The sequence below is a fragment of the Vulpes lagopus genome, chromosome 11 (assembly GCF_018345385.1).
Source record: "Vulpes lagopus strain Blue_001 chromosome 11, ASM1834538v1, whole genome shotgun sequence".
Taxonomy (NCBI): domain Eukaryota; kingdom Metazoa; phylum Chordata; class Mammalia; order Carnivora; family Canidae; genus Vulpes; species Vulpes lagopus.
Genome location: NC_054834.1, coordinates 93434376 through 93455715, shown reverse-complemented (window position 1 = coordinate 93455715; position 21340 = coordinate 93434376). Strand labels below are relative to the sequence as shown.

The 21340-nt window shown below is 37.7% G+C and overlaps 1 protein-coding gene across 1 annotated transcript in view; it reads left to right on the top strand.

Annotated features, from left to right (window-relative positions):
* LRP2 (LDL receptor related protein 2) overlaps positions 1–21340 on the top strand; it is a 197591-nt gene that overhangs the window by 18630 nt on the left and 157621 nt on the right. The window contains exons 2-3 of the mRNA XM_041774050.1: positions 17940–18053; positions 20019–20141. Of these exons, the coding sequence (XP_041629984.1) occupies positions 17940–18053; positions 20019–20141 (237 nt within the window). The remainder of the gene's footprint in view (positions 1–17939; positions 18054–20018; positions 20142–21340) is intronic.

The following is a 21340-nucleotide window of genomic DNA, read 5'->3' as shown; positions in this document are numbered from 1 at the left end:
AAGGGAGGAGTAATACAACTAGTAATAGCTGACATTTATTGAAATCTACCATATAGTCTGTCATATAGCCTGTCACATAGTCATCATAGCCATAGTGTTTAATCCTCACATGAGTCCAAGAAGGTTCTATCCCCATTTTACAAATGAGCAAACTGAGGCAGACTAGGAGGATTGGCTCTGGATCCTGCATGCTTAACTCTAGTACTCTATTATTCCCATATGCTTTACTCTCTTGATTCTGTGACTTATTGAACACATATTCAATTTAGTAAAATCAATCAATCAATTATAAAAGAAGGGAGAAATATATTGTGTACTTATAGTTCATTAAGTCTCAGAATGCGTCTCTTGGAAACATTTCATCTAATTTAGCAGAATACTGGCAAAGTATCATCTCCAAGTGTTTTTTAAAATATGGAACATTTTTGATCACATTTATGGATTAGGAGAAAACTCTATGAGTAACTCTTACTTGATGGCAAAGCAGTTGGTGCTGAATAGATGTCTTGTGAATTGGACTGACTCTAAGTGGGTTTAGAGGGTGCTATGATCTTGCAAATTTGTTTACTTCACATAAAAGGGAATCTTTCTCAAGCACTTAAGATCTTTGCAATATGAAGGCATGTGTCAGTGATATAGGATGAAGAATGTGTATCTTTCTTGGACAGGCTTTACACTTTCTGGCCTCTGTGGCAGTTCCAGCTTCTTTCATCTGCCAGGCATTCCCTCCCCTCAGACCCAAGTATTGAAGCTTCTATGCTCCTTCCTTCACAGGGCCTCTCTCAGTCTCCACTGAATGTTATCAAAACCTCTCTTAAAGCGCTTATCATCGTACCATGAATTATAATTATTTATGTATGTTTTTTAACGCTTCTTATAGAATAGGACCACTAATGCTGAGTTATGTCTGCCCCCTCTGGTATCCTGTGTCTGGCACAAAGCCATATGGAAGCAGGAACTCAAGAAATCTTTGGTTTAGTGGAAAGTTAAAAGAATCACATGAGCATGGTAGAGCAACTCCCATCACTTAGGGGAAGTTATAAGACTGCTGTTGCAAAGAAGATTTTGTTTGGCTCGAACAAGGTAAACAGTTGTTTCTCTCATGCCTACCCAGCAGTAGAAGGCTGGTTTGGTACTCCTGCTGTGGTACCTGTCTTCCTGCTCCACCATCCTCTGGTGGTGGCATCCATCCCTAAGTTCATCGCATTGTCCAAAACAACTGCTGTAGCCACAGCCATCCTAACTCCATGGTAGGTAGAGGAAATGGAGGAGGAAAAGGAAGGTTGTGTCTTCTGTTAAAAGAGACTTCCCAGAAGTCCTGTACAATACTATTCCTTGCATTTCATCTCATTGATTAAGACTTAGTCCCATGACTGCACTTAGCTGAGGTCTGGGAAATGTAGCCTTTCAGCTAAAGACCTTGTTCACCTGAATAAAATTGCGATTCTCTTTCTGAAAAGGAAGCGGGAATGAATATTGGGGTAGGCTACTGGCCATAGATTGTCAGGTGACACTGAGTATTTGTTCAGCTTTCAGATCACAATTTGGGAGGGACAAAGACAATTTGAACTGAATTTGGAGGAGAGAAACAAGGATGATGAGAGAACTGGAAGCTGTGTTATAGGAAGAGTAATGGAAAAACTGAGGCTGTTTCTTTTGGAGAGGAGAAGAATCAAAGGTACAATGGCTAGCTCTCTCCAAATATTTGAAGGACCATTATGTGGAAGAAGGATAAACCTATTTCAAATGATTCTAAGGAATAGCAAGGAAATTGTAGGCACATAGCATGCACCAACAGGATGTTGGAATTGACATTAAGATCTTTTCTAAGCCTTCAACCTTACGTAATAGAGATGTATTACCATGTATATGCATCATTTTGAGGTTAGAAATATTGCTTGTTCTTTGATTTCTTTACATCAGAATCCACCCCCCCCTTTTAATGGTTGTAATGGTGGTCAGCAATAAACATTGTGAAAAGCTCAGGACTTTTTCTCTTTTTAGATGTGGCCTCTGTGTCCTTCATGCTTGGCTTTTTTCAGAATGTCATTGAGTCAGAAATGATTCCCATAAGTAGGGTGAAGTCAGAATTCTTAAATTGTAGAATTCTTAAATTGTACTCAATATGAGGGTTTAGTAATTCCATAATGCCTAACTCAGTAATTCAAGAAATATTGTCACTGTCAACTTCTTTGGACTGAGATATCTGTGTTAGGCAGGTGATTAATGCTATTTAGTTAAACAGGAATTCTTTTTTTATTATTACCAAACATTTTAAATACCCCTAAAATATAGCTGCTGAAATGTCTCAAACAGTTACTATCACCAGATAAATAAGCTTTCAGAGAAGGGAGTTAATTTTTTTTCTCTAAGTAGTCATGTATTTTTGAAAGTGCATGGAATAGATGTGTGCCCGAAAACTTGCCTGTCTTTGTGAATTAAGTTTTGTTTCTCTAGGCCACATTCATTTTGAATACAGATATGTTTTTCTCTTCTTGTATAAGAAATAGTTAAGGGGAGAGTATAAATTTTTTTTTTTGAGAGAGAGAGAAAGAGAGTGCACTGAAGTGAGAGGACAAAGGGAGAGGGAGAAGGAGAATCTTAAGCAGGTTTCACATGCAGTGGGAAACCTGATGCAGGGCTTGACCTCAGGACCCTGAGATCATGATCTCAGCGAAACTAAGAACCGACTAAGCCACCCAGACAACCCAGGAGAAAGAATATAATTTAAGATAAAAGTGATAACTTAGTAAGATAATATTCAAGTTTCTGTATTAAATCAGCTTTTTTGGGGGGGAAAATTTATCATAATTGAGCTAGTTTAAAAAGATTCTCAAACTGGGTTGCAATTATGAATATGGCAATGCTAGAGTATAAGCAAATGTGTATGAAGCAGAAACTATAAAATTCCAAGGGAGACAATATGTAGAATTTAAAAGATCAGAAAACACTTGCCTAAAAATAGTAATAATAACAAACATTTGTTGAATACTTAGTAACATGCTGGGCTCATACTCCTTTTTCTATCTTCATGTTAACATTATGAATAAGAGCTCTTATTACCCCGTTTTTAGATGAGGAGACTGAGGCACAGATTTTTTTATTTGGGAGAGAGAGAGAGATTGAGAGAGAGAATGAGCAGGGTAGGGGCAGATGGAGAAGGAGAAGCAGACTCCCCACTGAGCAGGGAGCCGGACATGGGGCTCCATCCCAGGACTCATCATCCCAGATCATCACCTGAGCTGAAGACAGACACTTAACCAACTGAGCCACCCAGGGGGCCAACTTTCCCCCTCCTTTTTTAGAGTGCTGTATCAAGTACACGGCCATCTAGTTATTTACACTTTGCCTCTTAATCTTCTATGGAAAAGCTGTTGGTTTTTAGACACACCAGGCTGAATGGAAGAAGGGAAATACAGACTCTTAGATTTGATTCCTTCATCAGCCAGTTTTGTAACACTGGACCTCCTTGTGTGTATGTACGTGTATATACATATGTACACATACATTTCACATTGGGTGGAATTGGTAAATCTTATGTTTTCAATAGGAGGTCTTTGAGTTACAAATAGCAGAGTAAGGGGTTTCAGTTCATAAAAGAACCCGAACAACGGTATTTCAATAAATCATGCTCATTTGTTATTTGAGCCTCTCTAGGCCTTCGGAGTCATTGCTTTCGTAATATTTCTTTAAGGCCTTTTCTTCAGCCTGGAATAGTCTAGGACACATTCACTGATGCAGAGATGTCACCAAGTTCTCCTGGGAAGCCTTTGACTGTATTTTAACTGGCCTGTGCATTTATGGAAAAATACTGTCTCAGTGCAGATGAGATTTTTGGCACCAGCAAAGATGGCCTTGTACATGTACCACCACCTGTGTGGTACGATATTAGGAGCCCTGATAAGATACTTTATCCTCCAAAAATCTGCCCCACCAAGCTGGTGAAGAAGGCATTTGCACATTAGAGAATACTTAAAATGCCACAATTAGAAAATTCATTCCTTGGAGGGCTTCCTACTTTCTGCTGAGAGTGCAAATACCCACAGGAGGGCTTTAAAAATCACTTAAACTTTGCTGTTGATAAGTCACTGGGAGCAGATTTGGGGGGTTAGGGTCGAGACCCATGGAAAACTCTAGACCCATTATGGGGATCCAAGGGACAAAGAAGGAAAGGGTTTGTAGACAAGAGTTGGGAAATGAAGCAGAAGTAGGACCATTGAGCTAGATAAGGCCCTCATTGCTTCATTCCTGGACTATCAGATATCAGAGCCTTTCAGGTTTCAGTTGCTTTTCCTTCTTTGTAACTTTTCTTCCCGAACTTAATGTGAAGTGTTGCATGCTCTCAGTAAACAGTGAGAACCAGCTCAGGGAAGAACCAGCTTCACTTAGTTTCTGGCAGGAGATGGGGTGGTTGTATGGGTTTGCTTGCAGAGAGCCAAATTGGTGTTTGACTTGTCGTTACGGTGTCCAGACAGTTATTTTGCCTCCTTAAGAGCATGCAGATTAATGGTCCGCCAGAGATTCAGGAACATGTTTGTTAGATTGAATTGAATTTGGAGTCTCTGTTCTGTAAGGTGGAGAATACTTTGGAAGGTGGTAAGGTCCCAGGGAAGCCTAAGGCTGGGGTCATGACACTGGGATGTTGTTTTTATTCTTCTTTTTGGAAGGATTTACATAAAACCTTTTTCATTTGATTTGAAAGTAACAACTTTATCATCTTAAGCTTTCCTTTGAATGTACTGTAAAGGCATGATCATAAATTATGCCTGTCAAAGAGTACGTTTGCATTTTGTAGCATTTTTCTATTATATAGGAGAACGTTTTAGAGAACTAGGATACTGAATATGTTAATACTTTTAGGAAGAATTTGAAATATCATTCTTTTGAAACTAGGACCTGGAAAATTTCTGAATTTTCTAAAAAAGCTTTGTTTAGCTTAGTTTCAGTTGATTAAAATCCTGAATTTCTTTATATTCTCCCTGTTTCTTTATGTACACATATAGAGGCATAAACTGAAGTCAATAGGAGAGCTTGTACAACTGTAAAAAGGTAGTTTGATGTGTAGTATAATGATTCAAGGTCCACTCTGGGAAAGCCTTTATATTTATTATCAAGTCTGTATGTGTGTGCCTGCTGAAATTATACACTTAATAGTATTCCACGTACACACTCCAGAGGATCACCTGAAACAGAGTGATTTTTTTAAAAAAAGATTTTATTTATCCATGAGAGACAGAGAGAGAGACAGAGGCAGAGACATTGGCAGAGGGAGAGGGCTCCCTGCAGGGAGCCTGATGTAGGACTCGATCCCAGGACCCCAGGATCATGACCTGAGCCAAAGGCAGCCGCTCAACCACTGAGCCACCCAGGTGCCCCTGAAATAGTGATTTTAAAATAGAAGGAATACTACTACTAATTATTATTATTAATAATAATAATAATAATAACTCACTGTAGGAAAACAGAAAGATGCATAAAGAAAACCAGTGGCAGGCTTGGTTTTGGGTCCAGCTTGACTTTTGTTTCCTAGAATAAATCTTGATTTTCAGTCTTGTCCTTGACTCCAGACTAGGCCAATTGATAATTTGTTCTTGGGTAGGAGGCAAGGCAACCGCCATCCATCCTTGCTCTCAACGCTGAGCTTCAAGCAAGCAAGGTGGGTCAGAGTTTGGAAGATCTCTCTTGATCATAACAAACAGCTGTTATCTGGTGGAGGTATTGATTTCTGAATATTTTATTGCTTGGACTGTTAGAATGCTCCCGTTGGATGATGCGTAGGAGTACCTGGGAGGGAACCAGCCTTCATGGAAGGACTGCTGTACTTCTAACATTATGCTGGTGGTTTGTAAGGACTCTTTAGTCCTCACCAAAACCTGATTTGCAGGTCAGAAATTTTGCAGGTCAGGATCCTGTGTAGCAGAGAATTTAAATCCAAGTCCACCAAGCTAAGCCAGTTAAGCAACAAATATTTATTGAGTGAAGAGTCAATAGTCAATAAGACATAGTTCCTGCCCTCACGGAACTTAGGATGATGTGAAGTGGGGGAGGAGAAAAAGAATGATGTGGGGACTGCCAGTGCTATTGCAAGGCTTGAACCCCATGTGTTATATGTCTCTTGTCTCTTAACTCTAGTATTTTCTCCATTAAGATATTATTTTAGGGATCCCTGGGTGGCGCAGTGGTTTGGCGCCTGCCTTTGGCCCAGGGCGCGATCCTGGAGTCCCGGGATCGAATCCCACGTCGGGCTCCCGGTGCATGGAGCCTGCTTCTCCCTCTGTCTGTGTCTCTGCCTCTCTGTCTCTCTCTCTGTGACTATCATGAATAAATAAATAAAATCTTAAAAAAAAGATATTATTTTAGTTCTTTTTGGTAAAATCTGAATTTTTTACCAAATTTAATTGAAATATTTTTAAATTATCATAATATCTAAGGACTCATTCTGAATATTGGCTCATTCATTTATTGTCGCAGGACTATAACCGTAGATATCCAGTTTCTAGAATTGAAACAGCCAACTAAAAACTCTTGTTTTTGATCAAATCCCTAGTATCAGTATTTTTTGTGATTGCCTTTTTAAAAAATGTAATATAGACAAAATTCCAATAGGTGATGGTTTTAATTACTTGTATGTTAGTAAAAGTTTTATTGTATATACTTTCTACATACCTAGTTTATTACTGGAACTACTACTTTTTTCCATCATTAAAATTCTAAGATTTTATTTTAATGCATAGTTAAAAATTTATAATGACAGTAGGTTTTTTACTGTCATTACTTATGATATTTATAGTACAGATTAGGTAAAATCTTAGGAAATAAACTCCACACTGTTTTTCCTGCTTCTGACAACCACTGCAGATGGACTTATAATTTTATTTACACTGCTTTTAATATTAGGACATTATAAATTCACCATTTGTAGTCAGAAAGCCAGACACCATTTTATTATGTACAGGTATCAGTGGGAGACAATATAATAATGTTGATTCTGTGTCAATAAGCTATTTTGTTTCAAGTCATCGTAATCACATAATAGCACAAAGTGATGACATTTATAGAGCCTGGAGGTGATTTGGAGACCTGTAAATGCTCTGTGAGCCCAGGCATAACAAACCAGGGCCAAGGGACTGCTAGTATAACAGATAACCTGCTGGTGAGTCATGTCCTAAAGTTCTTTTCGCTCAATCTGTTAAGATCAATGTAGCAGAATAGACAGGAAATTTAGTTCACTGAAACATGAAAGTCTTTGCAAATATGATATCCTATTTTATAGATTTCCAAGTTAACAATGTTGGCCCTACCTTTGACTCTGTGTAGAGAGAGTAAAATCATGATTCTGTTATGTTTGCAAATTACTTATAATTCAAATTACAAATTTGACTTGTGGAATCAGATATTCTGGTAGCCTTTTGCGAGGAGGGTGTGGTGCAGAGTACTTTGTCTACTCCAGAGGAGTCCTGGATATAATGTTTTGTATAACACGGAGTCCTATCCTTTACTGAATAAAGAGAATGCCTCGAACATATACATAGGCTCCCAAGGATTTGGGTTTGACTTCTTCGAGTCTTTCTGATCTCTCATGCCAGGTCAGTGTGGAAGATGATTGTTGATTTGTTAATTAGATCAGAAGAAACAGTGACTCTAAACAGCAGGATCCATCATCAAAGTCTACAAATCATCAAGATTTCAAGATTTTATCAGTTTTTTGGAAATCATCTTGGCTTTACCTGTGTATTCTAATGCATCATATATGGTTTATTTATTGAGCATCATCTGGGTACTAGCAGGACTGCACTGGGCACTAGGATTACAGAGGTATTTATTCCTGCCATTAGGAACTCAGTTTAGAATAAGGGCTCTGTTGATAGGATTCTTAATCAAATCCTGCCACCTTGCCATCACTCTTCTTTTGATCACTTAATCTCATCTACTTCTCCTGTTCTTTAGTTTTCATCTGTCAGGTCATAACGGGAGAATTTTGACCTTCTGCCTATGAAATTCTTTGTGAGCTGTAACTTTTCACTAGAAGGGAAAAAATACAAAAATACTGTGTAAAACATCAACAAAACCAATTTTTAAAAAAGAGTGATGATACATTTTAATTTCAGACAGTGACTTCAGTTTACCAGATGATTGATTATCAGTACTTATTGCCCAAGAACAGACTTTTAAACTTATTGGTAGAATTATTTTCACATTCTTGCTGCACAATATTTAAGAGTTGAAGAATATTCTTTGCTGGCGGAAACTATACAAGTACATAGCTAAATCATCAAGGTTGAATCATATGTGTGTGTACCCCAACTGTTCTTCTAACAAGTGAACTATGATAAAAGTCAGTGTGTGTAAATAACAAGATAATGAGTTCTATAATAAGCATCAACATTCCTGATCCAGAGTTGTCATCACACTTTCTTATTGACATGGAGGCATTGGTTGCTTTAGAGTAAATTTTATATAAACTGATCTCTACTTTCTGAAAATATACACGTTTAGAATGAGAGGTTATTTAGTTCCTAGCATGAGATTTGTGACCTATAAGCCCACTTAAAAATTATGTACTGGTCCAATCTGGGTTTGGGCCATAGCTAAATAAGTTACCATTTTGTGCTAAATTGAGAAGAGGATGCAAGATGCTAAGTCCTATTAAATTCAGTGTCGACACTGATTGCTAACTTTAACACCTCCCCTTGGTGTTCCTAAATAACATGGAATAAGGGAGAAGGAATACAGCAAGGTGTTTGTATGATTCAGTCAAGATCTATGTAGCAGTTACAGGTGATTCAATCTGTGACTATAGAGAATCACCAAACCCACCAATTGGGAATTAATTTCTCCTTCTGCTGCTATTGTTACAATTTTCAGTATCAAGTCATTGTTCATTTGATAACCTGGTGATCTCATTACTGTGTTAAGATGATCAAATTAGCATTGATGCTATCAGCTTTATTTATTTTTTAAAATTTTTTTTATTTATTTATGACAGTCACACACAAAGAGAGAGAGGCAGAGACACAGGCAGAGGGAGAAGCAGGCTCCACGCACCGGGAGCCCCACGTGGGATTCGATCCCGGGTCTCCAGGATCGCGCCCTGGGCCAAAGGCAGGCGCCAAACCGCTGCGCCACCCAGGGATCCCCTATGCTATCAGCTTTAACACATCTGTTGCAATTTGATTTATGGTTCAACACTTGGGCTAATGAATCAGAAAAACCCTGGTTCCCTGGTGTGATGGTGTCTATAAATGTGGTGTTTGGGTTGAGAGTGAGTCTATTGCATCATATATAAGCCTTAGGCAGAAAAGCTGCCTTACTGCAGATGTATGTAGTCCCTTATTTCTCACAAGTACCTATTTTCTTTTTTCATGTTTGATTCCATTCAGCCATTTTCCAGTAATTTACATTTGCTAGTCATGAAGCCGTATAGGAATACTTTGGGGAATTGGGGTTGGAAATCAGCACTTAAATCAGGGTGATTCAAAGTTTTGTACAAGGTCTGTTAAATTATTAAGTGCTGAAGGGTGTTTTACTCTTTTCGTATATATAAGTTGATTCATTAGTTCCTTCTTTACCCAAGCAGGTGACTATTTTAAATTTTCTTCTATTTGGGTAGTGTTCTTTAGAGCATTCTGTAAGCGTAGCTCTTTGGCCAATAAAGAGGTAGATAACCAGTTAGTCCCTTGGAAGGGAGTGGGGATGAAGGTCTTAGACTTCTTTCAAGTGGAGGAGGAGTCCATCCACAGGAAGCTCAGTGACTTAGCTGATAGAGAAAGTTCTTCATGAATTATTTGGGGGAGTACAGAAAAGACTTAACAGAAACTGTCCGTGTTTTGGTACTGGCTGACAAAAGGTTTTCATTGCTGAGTGTTCTTGGTAAGAATTTGGAGATTCTTTTGAATGTTTTAGGCACTCATGTGATTGCCAATTTATATTTTATTAAAAAAATTTTAAGTGTATGTGTCAGGGGTTAGGAGAGGACATTTGAAGAACTTATTTTTTGTTATGATACTTACACTGGGGGGAAAAGTTTGTTCCATGAAGCAGGTGTGTCTATGACTTTATTTTTCCTAACATTGATCCTTTTATGTTAATGAAGAATTGCTTGAGGATTTCAGATTCCTGGCTTGTTTTTTTTTTTTTTTTCTGTGACTCCCCTCACCCCTGAATGGGTAAGCCTGCGGACGCACCGTGGAACATTCCAGGGTGAAGCAGACCTCCCTGGAACTTAGATTCTTTATCACACTCCCAGGGGAGTTCATTTCAAGTTGCTGGTACGAGGAGCTGCAGCATGATATTGCCCAATCCCAGGCTCTCTTATTGCTGGGTGGGAGGGAGTGGGATTGCTGTTTAAGAAATTTTATTATCTTTAGAAGGAAAGAATTTATTATAGGGGTTTTCTTAGAAGATCTCTTTCATGTGGGTTAAGATGTTTTGAGCTCTGAATCTACAAGCTGCTTACAGATTCTAAGTTGTTTTGAGGGTGGTACCACCACTCTCAAGGGATGTTTGGACATGTATGGGGTGTTCTTTGTTGTCACAGTGATTCCAGGGAAGGGCACTACTGGCATTCCACATATGAGGCCCAAAGATGCTATATATCCAGCTTTGCACCTGGCAATTAAATAATTGTCCCACTCTAAATGCCAGTTGTGTCCTCTTCAGAACCCCTGAGAAGTGCAGTTTTATTTATAATGCTCTGCAGTGCAGGTTGATAGTCTGGTGGTCAAGATTAAGGGGTGCTCAATGAAATATAAGTAGAATGTAAAAGACTAGGGGGAAGGGGAAGAAGGCAGGTAGCTAGCATATAAATGAAAATGAGGAATTGCTCAGTTAGAAAAAGTGGAAACAATTTCCCACTTCTCAGATTGAGGAGGCTACATTGATAGTACATCACATTATCCTGCTGGCTTTTTGGTCATTGAAAAGGCACTTTTAAAAAATTATGAAGCAAATATTTAAGCAATCTTTGAGATCAATTATCTGAAGGGCTGACTGAATTCTGTAGGCTGGATGGTGAGAAACATTCAGCTTCGAGAAGCCAGCAGGTAAAGGACACTAAGCTACCTTTGGTGCACCTGTAGAATCTGCTGGTCATTTGTCATGCAAGGGGACCAGGCCTGGGCCAAGTGGAGGGGCTGCAAGATAAGACCCATCTTTGCCAGAAGCCCCTTTTTTTCCTTAAGATTTATTTATTATTTTAGACACACACACAGAGAGTGCATGTGAGCAGGGGTAGGGGCAGAAGAAGAGGGAGAGAATCTAAAACAGACTCCCTGCTGAGCATGGAGCCAGTCACGGGGCTTGACAAAGGGCTCGATTTCACAACCCTGAGATCATGATGGGGACCAAAATCAAGAGTCAGAGGCTTAACCAACTGAGCCACCCAGGTGCCCCATCTCCTAGCAGCCTTTTGGTGGATCACTGACTAGCTTACTCACCAAGCTCATTCACACTGTGGCTCAGTTTCTGGGGTATGAAGTGGAGCCCTGAGCCCTTTTCATGACCAAAGTCTGTATCCCTGTCCAGGATTACATCTATGCAGAGCCACTTTTAGTTTTAACAATTACTGGCACTAATGATCTCTAGACTTCCCTGCAGTCAACCCATTTGTCAACCTGACAAATGTCAAATGTCAAATTGCTTGACATTTATGGTACTTTATTCTCCATCTCCCCAACCTTGTCCTGCCCTCACAAGAGGTTCCCTGCACTTGTCTCACAGAGGCCTCCCCATTAAGCTCTCACCTATGTTGGGCTTCTCTCAAATTGTTTGAACCTTATACAAAGTGCTGGTCCCTTCTCTTTGCTAATCCTGCCCATCCACAATGGCCCATGCAGTCTTACTCTCCTTCATGAAGCCTTCTCTAATTACTCCAGCTTGTGGTATTAGTTTTTTCCTCCTTGAGATCCTTTGATTTTTTTTTTAAAGATTTTATTCATTTATTCATGAGACACACACACACACACACACACACACACAGAGAGAGAGAGAGAGAGAGAGAGAGAGAGAGAGGCAGAGACACAGGCAGAGGGAGAAGCAGGCTCCATGCAGGGAGCCTGATGTGGGACTTGATCTCGGGTCTCCAGGATCACACCCTGGGCTGAAGGCGGCGTTAAACCGCTGTGCCACTGGGGATGCCTGAGACCCTTTGATTTTTATTGTCTGTGCTGCTGCTTATTCAGAACCAAATCACCTACAGTCATATGACACCGCTTTGGAGCTGAACTACATAGGTCTGAATCCCTGTTCCTTTATTTACTAGTTGTGAGATTTGGTCAAGCCTCAGTCTCCTCATCTATAAAACGGGACTATTAATACTATTTCATGGGATTGTTGTGATGATAAGTGAGATAATCTACAGAAAACACTTAAAATACATGGCTAATTTATATCATATAACTCTTGTCCCCGATAAATTTATAAGCTCTATTGACAAAAGGACCATATCTTTCTTTGTTTCTTCCACAAGCCCTAGAGCCATGTCTTGTACATAGTAGGTATAAATTTTTTTGTGGCTTTAGTGAATCTGATATCATATACTTCTGGTTCTTTTTTGTTTTTTACTGCACTTACATGAGTGAGATGTGTACGTGATCACTCATCAAGTGGCTTTGTGGGTTTTGCTTCAAAGTCCTTGAATTCTTGAAATGTCTTCTTAATGGTGTTTTGACGTAATCAGCCATCAGGGCTCTGAAACAATAATTTGGAAAAAACAGTCGACTCAGTAGTTTGTAAACTGGATTAAAAAGCAAAAAGAACTCCGGCCTCTTATTTGACAACCTGTTAGGGAAACCAGGCAGCTAGAATGTTGCACAGGAAGAGAGTAGTTCATCAGTTGAACATGGACTATTCCACCAGTTGATATTAGGCAGAGTAGGATCTTCCACATAATTTGTTATGCTTGGCTGTCATGACCGCAGTGTAAAGTTTTGGAAATAAACAAGTGACTCTCAGTCTTTGAAGGGAACAGGCCTTGTTGGTGTGGATAAGGTGTGAGTTGTAGGGAATTATTGCCCAATTTATAAACATCAAAAGTATGTCAAAATAAAAAAGTACAGGAAAAGTGAAGCAAGAATTATGATTGAAGTAAGGGATTGCCTCTTACACTTTTTTTAAAAAATAAAGATTTTATTTATTTATTTGAGAGACAGAGCAGGAGTAGGGAGGAGAGGGAGAAGCAGACTCCCTGCTGAGCAGGGAGCCTGACATGGGGCTTGATCCCAGGACCTTGAGATCATGACCTGAGCTGAAGGCAGATGCTTAACCGACTGAGCCACCCAGGAGCCTCTGCCATGTACTTTATCTTTAAAAAGAGCTCATACACCTCCTCAGGTAGACCCAAGTGTCTGGAAGGCCCAGCACATGTTAAGAGGATCTAACAGGAAAATAGGATTTGCCATAGAAATTACCTTACTCTGTTAATTTTGGACAATGTTCCATTGACTACGACTTGCCTTTCTCTTTTGAGAAAAGAATTTATGAGAAAAAAAAAAAAAAAGAAACTCTCACTAAGCAAGGGTAAAAGAATCAAAACTTTTAATGTGACTCAACATTTTTCTCTTTAAAATTTCTGGGCATTCCTCTTTCAAGGAATTGGCAAATTATTCCAGATTTCATTTTCCTTTCTGAGGATTTAAGATAACAAACAAACTCCTATAAAGTGTTATTGTATGTCTTGATGGTTTTATATATATAGTGGCTTTATATATATAATGATACCAAGAGGCTGAATTTTATGAAGAGGAATTTTCACTACCTGGTAAGTGTGCCTTGACTATCCCCAAGTGCCTAGCGCTGCGCTAGAGGCTGTAAAGAATACAGAAGTGGTGTACTTAATTCAGTACTGTTCCCTGCACTTGAAAGACAAATGACTTCTTTCTTCCTTGAGGCATTAACTGTTTCTCTAATATCTTAACACTTTCTTAGTCCAACACTTAGCCCGGGAAGCTTGGGATATGGTTATTTAAGGATCACTGGTTTTTCTCCAGTTTGGGGTTTTATAAGATTGGAAAACAAGTTTATCCTTAGTCTAATTTAATGTTTTCTTGAAGAGATTGAACCTCTTTTTTTTGATGTCCCTGGCTTGTTTTTGATTGTAGCAAATTTTCCTAAGCCAAAGAATTTTTATGTGCAGTGTTTGTTGCCAGATAGACTACTCTTCTTCTCCAACTGAATTATATGAGCATATGGTGTGGTATGGATTCCACACTAGTCCAGTTCACGGATTCAGCTAATGTGGATAGCAACTTTGGAAAAAGTCAAATTTTTACATTCTTTCTTGAGCTTGGTGAAGTAACTTTTTTCTTTTCCTTTTTGCTTTCTCTTTTTCCTTCTTTGGTATAAGGGAACACAGAGCAGTGGTCAACATAGCACAGATGCCAGAACTAGAACTGTCAGGTCCAAATCTTTGCTTTGCACTTGCTTGCTGTTTGATCTTGGGCAAGTTACTGAACTGCTCTGTGCCTCAAGTTCTTTATTTGTGAAATGTTCATAATAATCGCATCTATCTTTTAGGGTTGTTATGGAAGTTAAATGACTTGAAGTTGGCAAAGTGTTTAGAATGATGCATGGCATTTACATGCCACACGAGTATTTTTCATCTTTGCATCAATCTATTTTGATCCTTGGAAAAGGCCCAGGGATGGTGCTGGGGAAGTAGGATGTTCATTTGGTCCTAATGGTTTCTTGTCAATGGCTGTGCCTGGTTCTTAACAAAAGGTTTTTTATTTTTTTATTTAAATTTGTTTAAAGAGAGATTGAGAGAGAGAGAGAGAGAGAGAGAGAGAGAGAGAGAGAGAGAGAAAGGGAGGAAGGGCAGAGGGAGAAAGAATTATAAGCAGGTTCCACTCCCAGCAAGGAGCTTGATGCAGGGCTCGATCTCACAACCCTAAGATCATGACCTGAACTGAAATCAAGAGTTGGACGCTTAACCAACTGAGCCACCCAGGAGCCCTTTAACAAAGATTTTTTTAATTTCAGTGTGGATTATCAAATATACCTTCTTGGCTCTTATTAGAGGGAAAATATTTTAAAGTTATGAAAGTTACTGTTTGTAAAATTACCTCTAGGTTAAAACTGGATTAATAGTTATGGATGTTTAGAGACTATTTGTTGAAAAAAAATTTAATTTTGCTGTTTTTAGATTTTTTTTTTTCTTCACAAATGATTTAGCTCCAGTGTATGAAATCCCTCTCCCTGCTTTTTTGGACTTTAAATTATTAAACAATAAGATGTAGATACCTTTGGTGGAGTTGAGAGTAAAGGCTACTTGTTTAAAACAAAAGAGAATAAATGCAGTGCTTACAGATCAATTGAAATCAGGGGCACCTGCAATTGTTATCAGAGCTTTTCACTAGTAGTTTGCTTTTAAATAGCACATACTTCCTTTATAATAAAATGAATGACAGGCTTCTGACACCAGTGGAGCATCTTGGTTGATCCCTGGGAGGCCACCCAGCAATGATAAAGTATCAGTTTGTTTTTTCTGGAGAGGTATTTCCAAACAATAGTCATTTGGGAGTTGTAACAGGCAAGGAAGGTAATATTGAAAAGGTGAACTTGACAGATGAATTATCATGGATCTGTTGATAAATTAAGTAAATTGATTTTGATAAATTACTGCAGATAACTGAGTATTTGGGAGATCAAACGTGAAAAAACACTAACTAGAAAAGAGTTAATTGCAAAATTTCCCCTATCAATTTCATTTTTTTATATATTTTATGTAACTGGCTTTGAAGTAATTTAAAAATGACTTGGGTTTATATTTTGTGTCCTTTTAATGATGTGTTTAACTTCATATTTTTGCAAAAATAAAAGAAAATCTGACTTGTAATAAAAATTGCTTAAGAATTATGTATTTTATAACAGGCTATAAATTGTTTTAAGAATTTATTTTCTTCTCTATACTCAGTTTCTAAGTTTATGCTTTTCTTTTTTTCATAGCAATATGAAACTCTTTGTAAGTAGACTGACCTTTAGATTGTTATAATTTTTCAACCAGAAATTATTAGATACTAAGGGAGACAAATGTACTGAACTTACAAATGTGTTATGTTGGATTACTAACAATAGACCTAATTGATAAAAGTGATTTAATATATGTTGTGTTAATAGCTAAACCTCCAAAGCCACTAATCTCCCATGGAAATATTGCTTTGTAGAACAAAATCCAATGAGAAGTTCTGGGATTCCAGAGTGAATTTGTACATTCCTTAGGGGCATTTTTGCAAGGGAGGTTGTTGTGTTTTAAAGGTAGTTGATAAGAGACCTGCACCACCAACCCCAGACCTGCACCACCAACCACCATCGTGCATTAGTCTATAGAAGGTATTTGGGTGTACGTATTCCTGTACCACTCGGTACCACCATTTAGCCAAGGGAAGTTTCTGACCATTTGCAGCATACATTATAAATCAGGATGTCACTACCAGACAATCAGATTTGAACATTCCATGAACAAAGTAGCCTATATCCCCTAGGAATAGATCACTTAACTATGTTTATGTCATGCTGTTGATATGCCTGCATTTACACAAGTCAGGATAGCAGATTGTTTATTTATTTTAGGAGTAGATAATTGATCTGTATATTTGCCTAATTTTGGGTTAATTAGCCAATAACTGAAATAGGTAATTTAGCATGATTTCTTAAATACATGAGGGAAATAGTTGTATTCTTCCAAACTTCGAAATTACTCCTACCACTTTGGGCTTGTGAAAGAATAATTTTGAGTCTACTCCAAGTTGGGCTGATGTTGGCTGATCTCTTTAAAAAAATTTCCTACTTGGCACATAATACGTGGGGAAGTTACTGGTCGGATATTTGGGGAAACTCAGAAGGTTTCCAACTGCCAAATTAGTCCCCTGGGGAGACCTGGGAAAATTGCTGGATATAGTGGTTGAATGAAATAAATGTATTTAAGCTATGTTCTCTTTCTGCTATTACTAGAGGAAATCACTGCCTCTTGGGAATGTAGTAACTTTGGGGGTCAAATTTGAGCACTCTGGTTGGGTGCAGAGATTTTTCTTTGGTAGGTTTTTCTTTTTTTTGACTTAAAAATTTTTTGTTTGGGGAGATGATCTGACAGAGCTGGGATCTTACTAAGTTGTTAAACAAAAAGCCAAAATATTGGTCTGAATCTAAGAATGAAGGACCATAAATTGCTATCTATGATTTGGTAATAAAAGAGCACTTAAAAAAAATAAAGAGCAGGGAACTCCAAAAAAGAAAAAAGCACAGTCAAGCAAATGAAAAGTTACTCATGGTATCAATCAGAGATAATCACCATTAATATTCTGGCCTTTTTCTACACTTTTATTTCTCCATATATAACTCTGTTATAGGTGAAATTTTACATCCTCATCTTTGTTACATATTATAAATATTTATCTAAATCATTTAGAAGTTCTACATAACCATTTTAGTGAGTTCTTAATATGTCAAAATAAAGCTATAAGAAAACTTTATCCTTTTCTTATTATCAAACATCTAGATAGTTTGCAAATTATTGTAAGTAATATTGTGATTAAGATCTCCATATGTAAATCTTTGTCTAATTCTCTGATTAGTTCCTTAGGGGGGAAAAAACACCTAAAAATAAAAGAACTAAGAATAAGCTCTTTTAAAAAACAAAATACATGTTATCAAATTTCTTTCTGGACTGGTTATATCAAGGCACACTCTAGTCAGCCGTGTGCAGAAATGAACTCTTCCTGAATACCCTGAAACAGAAAATACAATAATCATAAAAATGTTTTCCTAATTTTGTAAGTCACATTCCTTTGATTACTAATTCACTGCATAATTTTTCATTTTTATAAAAAAATTGTATTTCTTTGGTTAAATATCTGTGTGGATAGGTTTTTATTTATTTATTATTTTATTTTATTTTTATTTTTTTGTGGATAGGTTTTTAAACTGGTTTTCTTTTGCTTGTGCAGTTACAGAATGTGGAAGTGAGGATTTTCGCTGTGAAGATGGGCAATGTATCTCTGCATCCTGGAGGTGTGATGGGACCAGAGACTGTTTGGATGACACAGATGAAATCGGCTGCCGTAAGTGAGGAGGGGCTGGGCAAAGCTCTGTTGTGAGTGGCATTAGTGCTTCCTGCTGAATTCAGCTGTACCGAAGATAAAGAGCCGTGCCTTTAGTGATAGATTTGGGACTGGACTCAAGTCTTTTGAGGTCTTTGTGGCTGAAGAGAACTGATGGCATTAATAATTCTGAAGAAGGGGTTCAATTCACATCATTTTCTGTCTTACCGTTATCCCATGACCTTGATATGGAAACAAATTTGTGAGTAGTTTTCTGAAGCCTATAAGCCTATTTCAGATTATTCCCTCTGGAAATTTTGTGCACCAACTGTGATTTGTAATTCAAGGAGGAATCTGTTTTGTATAAAAGACATAGTATAACTTAGGCGATTTACACAAAAAGGTCACAGAAGAGGCTAGTATAGTTTTATGTTTAAAAAGATTATAGTTCTCTTAACCATGGGAAACAAACTGAGGGTTGCTGGGGGAGGTGGGGATGGGGTAACTGGGTGATGGGCATTAAGGAAGGCATATAATGTAATGAGCACTGAGTGTTATATACAACAGATGAATCACTGGACTCTACCTCTGAAACTAACAATACACTATATGTTAATTAATTGAATGTAAATGAAATTACATTTAAAAAAAAGAATAAAACCCATTGGACTATTCAGAACCTCAAAAAATATAGATAAAAACACAGTAGTATTGTAACCCAAATTTTAATTATAAAATAATTTTCACCTATGTTTCTTCATTTAGTTCTCTCAATATTCTGAGATAGGTTTCAGATTAGGAAACAGGCATAGTGAAGTAAAATCATCCATGAAAGGCCTCCTTCCTGCACAAATCCCAACCCTTAATATCTAATGCTTTCCTGGCTTGTCATATATGATCAGTTGCTCTACTGCAATTTCATTCATTATGATTTGTGAAAGACAAGGGATATCATCCAAAAACCAAGAAATCAGGTGAAAAATTAATTTGTTTTGAATTGTTGGCCATCCTGTGGCACAACAGAACAAACTTTGGTGTGTTGCTTGGATCATGGTGCATTTGGAAATGAGAGAAAGATGGGGAATAGGTCTTATATAGATAGTACTTCTCAAACTTTCATGCACAAATGGAGCACCTGGGGAGCTTGTTAAAGTGCAGGTTTTGCATTCATATATTTGGAGTGGGACCTGAGCTTCTACATTTCTAACAAGCTCCCATTGTGTGCTATCCATTCACCTCCTCTGGGCTACCTGAGTTTATTTTAGGTTAAACATTAGGAGCAGAAAATTAAGAATTGTGTATTCTAGGATAGAGGAATAAATGAACAGTTATACCAACAATTCTTTAGAGATTGTTAATGTAATAGCAATGTTCTATAACAATAATAGCAGAGTACCAATGAAAATAGAGATAGCAACTAACATTATACTGTACTTGCACATATGTTATTTAATGGATTTTTTTATAGCAAACTATGAGATTAATAAAGTCCCAATTTTATGGTGCATATATTAAAGCTCAGAGAACCTGCCAAAGATCCTAAAGCAAGAAAATTGTAGAAATAATAATTATTCAATTCTGGGTCTTCTTTTCCAAATCTTGTTTTTTCAGTTCATCATGATGCTTTACTATTAGTTATTTCAAAACAATTTGAATAACTTAACAATAAGTCATGGTCAATTTTTATTTAGATTTAAAATGTAATTAATATTTTTTGTCATGTCTTTGTATGGGTGTGTTTTGGCTATTAGTTTTATTCTTTGTATTTTGTGTTGCTTTGGATCATCAGTTTGTCGTGAGGCCATTGCTGGGATTATTTGGCATTGAATGCTGATTAGAGTCCACAGGCCCTTGTATAGGATTGTTTACTCTTTGCCATCAATTATATTAAGCAGGAGTTGAGATAGATTCTTTTGAAATAAGCATCGCTTATGGTATAATAGAGTGGATGTTTGACATAATGAGTCCTTTTCTGGTTTATTTTAGCTCCTCCTTCTTGCAAGGTGAACCAATTCCTGTGTCATGGTGAAGGTCAATGCATCCCTAACTCCTGGGAATGTGATGGTGAACGGGACTGTGAGGATGGCTCTGATGAACATCAGCATTGTCGTAAGTGTTTATAGAGGAGTTTTGTTTTGGCCTCCTGGACACCTAAAATCTCACATGTTACAAATGCAATAACAATGGGATGGTTCTTTATAAATGCTGAGTTGGAACTTAAACAACAGGGGAACCTATGCTGGCAGTCTCACTCAGGGTTAGATGATATTGAGAGTCTGAATGTGCTCTGAAGAATTGTAAATATACCCCAGCTATTTGGAAATAAGATCGGTTCCCAGTATTTAATTAATTAAGATTGTGTTACACTCAATAAAGAAACAAAACATTTATTGGTATCTATCGATGGGGTCTTCATTTGTGTGGTTGGCAATTGGATGGGTCCTTTTGCTCCTGCAGTGCACTATGCAGACCCTCTACCCCTTCTGCCTCAGAATTAGTAAACTATCTTCTTTCTGATTAAGTGGAAATGGAGCTAGTAATTAGATGTGGTAAGTGTTGTTGTTGCTCCAGTGACTGCTGGCACAGCCTGCATAGAATGAGTTGCAAAAAGAAGGAAAATGGTAGCAATCAGGGGCACCTTGCCAGCTGCTGCATACCTGAGGGGATTCAGGACAGTAACCTGGAAGAAACTCTTAAATTATAATTTATTTGGGATCAAACTGGAAAAGGGTTTTTAGTGGGCTTAAATAATTTTAGAAGAGAGAATAATCTTGGCAAAATATAAGATGGCAGCATATGAGAGATATGCCATCTGTATCATTCTTTTGCTTCATCCATTAGGGATATTTGTATAATTTAAAATTATTCCTGTATTGATGAGGATGTTTTTGGCTGCAAAAAATGAAAAACACAACTCAAAATAGGCAAGCAAAGGGAACTTTATTATCTTACACAATAAGAAGCCTAAATGTAATGTTCCAGGGTTGATTAATTCCCAGTTCAGTAACAAACATCAGCCAATTTTCTCCCACTTTTCTGTTCTCCTATCTTAAGCATGTTGGCTTTTTGTTACTGCTCGAAAGCTGTAGAAGTCCTGGATTTCATATCCCTATAAGTCTAATTTCAACATCTAGAAGAGAGAAGATAATATCCTTCCCTTGTGTTTTTTTTTATGACACTCCCCCCACCACCAAAAAACAACCCCCCCTCCAATAAAAAAACCGAAGACCTTTTAGAAGTCTAAGTTGGACTGAGGTGGAAATTGGAGAGAAGATATCAGACTGTGAGGAACCATTTCAGCTTCTTAA